This window comes from Protopterus annectens, chromosome 3.part0 (assembly GCF_019279795.1).
Source record: "Protopterus annectens isolate FY-2018-M chromosome 3.part0, PAN1.0, whole genome shotgun sequence".
NCBI classification, from domain to species: domain Eukaryota; kingdom Metazoa; phylum Chordata; order Ceratodontiformes; family Protopteridae; genus Protopterus; species Protopterus annectens.
This window is the reverse complement of record NC_056731.1, coordinates 1,134,143,042-1,134,149,871: the sequence shown is the minus strand read 5'-3', so window position 1 is coordinate 1,134,149,871 and position 6,830 is coordinate 1,134,143,042. Positions and strand designations below refer to the sequence as shown.

General features: G+C 41.3%; 1 protein-coding gene across 1 annotated transcript in view; it reads left to right on the top strand.

Moving 5' to 3' along the window:
- The first annotated feature begins 2,240 nt into the window (after window positions 1-2,240).
- CABLES1 (Cdk5 and Abl enzyme substrate 1) overlaps window positions 2,241-6,830 on the top strand; it is a 1,875,674-nt gene continuing 1,871,084 nt past the window's right edge. The window contains exon 1 of the mRNA XM_044065364.1: window positions 2,241-3,000. Within this exon, the coding sequence (XP_043921299.1) occupies window positions 2,408-3,000 (593 nt within the window). The 5' untranslated portion in view covers window positions 2,241-2,407. The remainder of the gene's footprint in view (window positions 3,001-6,830) is intronic.

Here is a 6,830-nt window from a genome sequence, read left to right as displayed (position 1 = left end):
CTCTATCGGCTGTCTCTTCAATGTTTCTGTTTTACAAACAATAGTGATGGGAGAAAAATGTGGGAGTTACACATTTTTCGGTACTTTTCCGTTAACGGGGCAGCAGTCGTTGTCAAACATAAATGTTGCTGCGAAATGGAGACGGAAAAGTTCATGGCAATTTTAGCCTACTTCAATGTTCAGATTTACACCACGTTGCTATTTTTTGAAAGGCACGTATAGCATAGACAAACAAGCATACACACTGTAAGTGTGCAAGCCATGAGTACATTAAGACCACAGCGGCATTTTTCAAAGGAAGCTCCATAACGTTGGGTAGTAATCATGATGAGTTATACTGTCGTTTGTTAAGACTAACAGAAAATAATACAAGCAATGAATGCATTTTAAGATAAGGTAGTATTTCTTTACCTTGAAGCTCTTCCCGTCAGCTGACATCACACTGAAGAAACAGACACCTATCTGCTCCAAACTGCTGGTCGAAGGAAGATTTGCATTGCTCACCTGTTAAGCGATTGAAGTCGCAGTCCTGCATGACCCTGTGAGATCATAAAAAAAAGCACTATCCAGAAATATACGGAAAACTGCTGTGTGCATTTGTTGTGTGAACATGTAGACTTGCAGTTTATGTATCCACTTCACTTATTGGGGAAAAAAGTGCACAGTCTCCAGCATACATGTGAACCGTACACATTTTTGCAGAATGTCCAAATTTTTGCCTTACATTTTGGTCTGTTTTTCAAAAAAATCTGTTTTTAGGTACCACACACACAGTTTTGTCATTCCTTGTTAGGCGTAAACGTCTCATACTACTATTCTACTAAGTAGTAATTGTCCACCTGCATACTGAATTCTGAAGGGGATACGAATGCCATTTTTCCAAGGGGGTACAAATGCATTTCCAGCAGACACAGAAGTGGCTATGAAGGGAAGTTTTTAATAGTTTTACTGGGTAAAGGTTTCCTATTATTTAAGCAAACATTCAGTGTTTCGAACGTTGCTTTGTCGACAGCTAAATGTGGAAAAGGCCAAATCTCGAACAAACAGAACAGTGATTTTTCACTGGGCCGTTTTCGGGACTTTGCCGTTTCCTCCACTGTGGTGTGATCTCGGAGTTGGTATATATAAGTAGGGGTGTGTGAAGCCCCCACTTTCTTTTGTATTTGGGCTTTTTTTTCGGACCAGCTTCCGTTTGTTTGGGATTTAGACTATTCGACATTTAGCTGGCGATAAAGCGACATTCGAAACATTGAACGTTCACATATTTAATAGGGAAGTGAGGTAAAGCATTCAAGTTATTGGCTATTGAAAATGAGTAAAGAGGCTAACCAGGTGGGAGATTATGCTTGTCAATCTGTATCTGAGAGGCCTGTTGTGGGGAGGTAATAATTGAAAGTTGAACTAAGCGCAGGATGCCAATAACTGTGAATATTCATTTATGAGATAGGTCAACATAGTGTGGTACACAAGTCTTTCATAATGTAAGAACATTATAGCTATAGGTCAATCAAGTTTGCAGAATTAATTAAAAAGTTACTTAGGAAGGGTGGCGGTGACAGGATGATACTTCGACTAGAAGTGCCCAGGGGCCCCCAACTTGACTTTTGCTGGGGACCCCCAAAATGTTAACACCGGCTCTGCTATTTGTTCCACTTTTGAGAGATATTGTTCTTTGAGATACCAAAGTTGTGCTGCTAACTTGCCCGTAAGTCCCAGGTGTTGTATAGCGTACGTATTAAGGCTACAAAGCTGACAATTATCTCAGTCAGTTGCCAACCATAAATACCATATACTGATATTTATTCTAAATCTGAGTAAAATACTACAAACATTTCTAAGTAAAAATAATTGCTCTAACATTATAATTACTTCTTTATACTTTCAAGTCATAAAATGTGCTTTGGTATCGCTATCAGTTACAGCCTAACTTTGTAAAAATGCGTTTATTTGGCTGAGAAGTTAAATGAAATGTCAGCCTCTCGTTTATCTCCGACTCTCACTGTTACTTATTTACTGTGCAGCATGACATGCTGTTTCCAGAACAAGTGGCTAGCACCCAAATACTTCCAACATGCTCAACACACATGGCATACTAACAGCAACATGCTCGAAAATTAAGAGGCTTGCGTTGCGTTACCCAGCCTAGACTCCTCCCCCTTCCAAAACTCGCCAGTATTATCCCCACTGGCTAGAAGCTGTGTTTTGTTACCAGGTTTTTATTACACACGTGACCGTTCTGTTATTGCAGCGACAGCTCCACAACGTTATCCGACTACTAGTATTTCAAGTACGACCGTATGATTTCTCTCGCTTTTCCTCCTCCCCTCTTCTTTATGAACGTTTATATAATAGCCCAAGTACCAATTAGTAGCCTTTAACGTCCACATTATCGGCTTCACCATACACCATGGCGGCTGCTACTAGCAGCAGTACCACGACCACACTGCAGAGCAAGATCTCCAACCCCGACCATCTCAGGAAACGAATGGATTCACGCAGGAGGCAGGCGGCCCTCTCATTCCTCAACAACATCTCGTTAGACGGACGGCTGCCGCACGATGACAGCGACACTCAGCAGGATGAGAGCAGCGGTGTCAGTGAGTGTGCTACAGAAGCAAGGACTACACCGAGCGTGGTTTCTGCGGAGGGGGGACTGTGCACTGCAGTGGCGAAACAGTCCCACTCTGCATGCAACCAGGCACTGAATTACAACAGCAGAGTGCAATCATTTGGGAGCTGCAGTAGCCCCCTGGCAGGTGTGGCAGCGTGCGCTGAGAGGTTTCAGCAAGGGGACACATATGCCACCGTACATGCTGCAATGCCCGTATTCTCAAGCAGCACCGCTGCCATGCAAACTACTCCTTCGGCCAGGGGTAGGTTGAACTCATTCACGTCTGGAATCCTGCCTGTACCCTTTTCAAGACAGCAGTCAGTTCCTAGCTACTGTTATGTAGAGTCAGGACTGCTAGGCAATGCAGCTGTGGAGCTCCAGAGGTCCAGGTAAGCTTGCTGAAGTATGTAGGATTTTATAATCATATTGATTGTGTAGGTTAGCCACACGTTTTGATATCCTGAGTTCGCTTAGACGTGCTCATAATGTGATGAAATATTGTGCCTGTCAAAAGTAAAGCGAACACGTCATTGACTTACCCACTTACTTAGATGAAGCAACCTCTCTGTCCCGCGAAGGGCTATCAAACGGTTTTCATATCCAGACAGTACGTTACAGACAGTCAGAATAGTACCGCACCCTTGTGTTGAATGTGCAGGCAGCTAGGGACGAGCTCCTGTTACGTTAAATACCTGTGGAGAATAATGCTAACCTTTTAATTATGGTTGGCGTCACCCTGCACTGCACGTGGGTAACTAAGGAGGAGGAGGTGAATAACTGTAAGAGGTGTTACTGTTTATTTTCTTCGGGGACAGCTGTACAGTAGACTCGTGCTTCTGGTTATTTGGGTATGAAGTCACTACAAAACGCGCCCGATGTCCCTTTGGCAGACGAGTTGTTTACCTGTCGTCCACATGTGGCCAGCTAAACTACATTGTTTATGCTTGCTTCCTTACACAGAGTGTTGCCATATTAACAGGGACAGGCAGAGCTCCTGATTGGATTTTCTTAACTGCAGCTTATCCATGCCAGTATTGTATATGACCGTAAAAGTCATAATACGTGGCAGTGGGTCTCCTGTAGACTGTATTTCACCAGTACAGTAGAAAAATTAAGTAAAGCTGGAAGCCTTACTGATTGACTCAGTTGATTGGTTTACTTCTGTGGCCTAGCGCATGCATTGTTCTTTTGATTTTGTTTACGTTATTGTGCTAAAATAACTATAGGACTTCAGCATTGTTTGGATAGAATTACAGTTGATTGCCCTGCTGCTGTGGCTTAGGGCAGGGTTGTATATGTCAGTGCTAACGTGTAGCACAATTCTTTTTTTCTTGTACTTGCTGTCAAAGTTAATCCCTAAACTTTTTAAAGATTAAAACTCTGTTTTCTGCGTGGGCAGCATTGCGCCTTAGGATGTGTACTGAAATATGTATTGTAGTTACTTTTAAGCTTGGAACGGGCACCTGAACTGATGATTTTCTTAAGGGTGTGCACTGGGAGCATAAAGAGTCAGCAGTCTTTTGTCGCAGTTGTTTTGTGTGTTGGGTATCATGGTCATTATTGACCTTTGGAATTGTGTTGATTCAAGAACTGAGTTCTGCTTTTTATATATGACATTTGTCCTGTGCCAGGGGTGTAGTTAGGTATAGTTTACACTCAACTGAGGACATTTTTTCTTTACAGATGACTGAAAAGTTATGACTTGTAAAGAAAGGAAAAAGTCTAGAGCTATGTAATGTTGGCAATACAGATCCAGAGTTTGCTTAAAGCTAATATCAGACACCTGAAAACATTATTTTTTTATTATTGTAGGGATATTGAAAAATTAAGGAGGTGTGCATTTCTTAACTGTATAGTGTGTATTTTTTTAATATGCATTGGGAGAGGCAACATGCTGTCTGTACAAATGATACAGCTTAGTTACCTTTTATGCTACATACATTTAATGAGATACATGCAGAAAGCTTTATAAATGCATGTTTGAATTGTGAATGCCACTGATAGATGTCTTTACATTCACTGCTGCAGTATTAACATATAGGGGATTCCCTGCCATGGAAGCCTGATGTCCAGCCAGTCTACCAAAGACTCCTGTTGCTTTAAAGGTACGCCAAACTTCACCCAAATAGTCCTTGCATGGCTTAGGGCATAAAGATGATGTTCAGACCTACCTTAGTCGAAACTTTTTTTTTTAACATTTTTATTGAATTATCACTTGTGACACAGGCATATTTACATTTATACAAAAGTAATGAAATTGTATTCAATTAAAAAATATATATACTTCGTATATATTGCAATATATCATATAATCTAAGCAACATTACACAAATTGAATTCCTGCTCCCTTTTTTAAGCAAGAACATCTTTGTTAAACCATCATGACATAAGCAATCATATATTTATATAAATGAAAACGAACCACACCGACACAATCTTAGTTGCAAGTATTTTGTATCACAAATCATACTATACTGACAGTCTCCCAGTTGCAAACATTATTACATATAATCTACCCAATCATTTTTAGTCAAACATTACATAGCTCATTTAAGTCCTGCCTTCTTTTAAACCTCATTTCTTCCCTGTATGTATTGTTCCCATAATTCCCATTTATTCCTGTGTAGTTTGCTTTTACCCGTTCCTAAATATCTCCATTCCAATTGTTTTATCTCTGTTACTGTATTCACTACTTCTAATATAGTTGGTTTAGGTTTTGATTTCCACTTTTAAGTAATTGCTTTTTTGGCAGCCGCCATAATTAGACACAGCAAGGCCTTAACCATGTCTAGGCAATTCCGATTGTGTATCGTAGCTCAGAAAAATCATCTCCCTCTTCGCACTAATCTGCCCACCCACCATCTCCGACAGTGCATCCCCCAGGGGATTCTTAAAGTCCACCAACTCACTGCACTCCCTGAAAATATGTTTCCAAGTACCTCTTTCTTCCCTGTCACACCTCCAACATTTGTTGTCTACCTGAGGAACATCTCTCTCGAGTCTACTTTGGGTATGAAAATATCTATGTAAACATTTTCAAGCAAAAATCCTAAATCTTCTAGATTTTGTTGCATATTTGGGAGATATACATATATCTTGCCATTGTTTCTTTGTGAATTGCTTATCCAGTCTCTCTTCTCAATTCTTTATAGTCGGAACTTTGCCACCAGTACGAACATATCTTTTCACCGTTGGTCTGTTTACCCACGGCTGTTTTCTGCCAATTGAACGCATTTTCATTCTCCAGTGAATACTATTTGCTGACTTCTTTGCAGTTGCAGATAAGTGCCATGTTGGGGATTTTGTTTTTTCTTGTCTTGTTTTGTGCTTCCTGGGGTTGTCATCCCATGATAAGTGTATTTTTTGTCTAGAAGCTTCTCATAACCATACATTCTTGTTCAGTTTGTCAGGTGTTTGTCCCGAAAACTGTTCGCAATAGACTTTCTTCCCTTTCCTTGTATCTTGAGAAGCATCATCGTAAGCTTCTTGCTAAAGATACCATGGAAGGAATTTTCCGCCCCGAGGGTCAGCCGTTAAGGAGGAAGAAGATGAAAAAGGTATGACCCGAATCCTCCGCTGTCCAGCCTCTGCCAGGTGTTTCTCCCAAGGTCGGTACAAACCCAGAGGCTTGCCCGGCTGTGTTGTTGGATTTCTCTGCCATGACCGTGTTGGAGGCCAGTGAAGATCAGGCTGGCAGCACATCTGAAGAGGCTTTGCAGGCATCTGTCTCTGACATTCAGAGGGAACCACAGTTTATTTTTTCCGAGGGGCCTAAGAGTGTTCCTCCATTTTTATTTGGGGAAGAAGTTCCTACTACTGTTCCTGACTGTCGTCCTGGGTCTGAGCCTTCTCAGTTTTGAGGAGGGGACGTTCCCTTAAAAAAAGAAACAAAAACTTAAACATGTTTTTTCTCCCATAGGGATCCACAAAGTGGCTGTCAGGCCTTTACTCAGGGGCTATTTACTGCTTTAATGTCCTTAAAGCCTCCTCAAGGAGTTTCGGTTCCTGCTCCTCCTTGGTCCTGTACTCCCCTTAATAGGCCTAGAGAACAGGATTCTTCTGAGGAAGAGTCAGATTCTGATGATGAATCCCTGACTTATTCTACTCAAATTCCTTCTCCCTTGGACTGTGAGTCCGAGGATGAGAAATCTTAGTGTTGATGTTCCTTTTGAGGAAATTTCCTTTAGGGGACACACTCTATAGGATGATGGATGTTTTT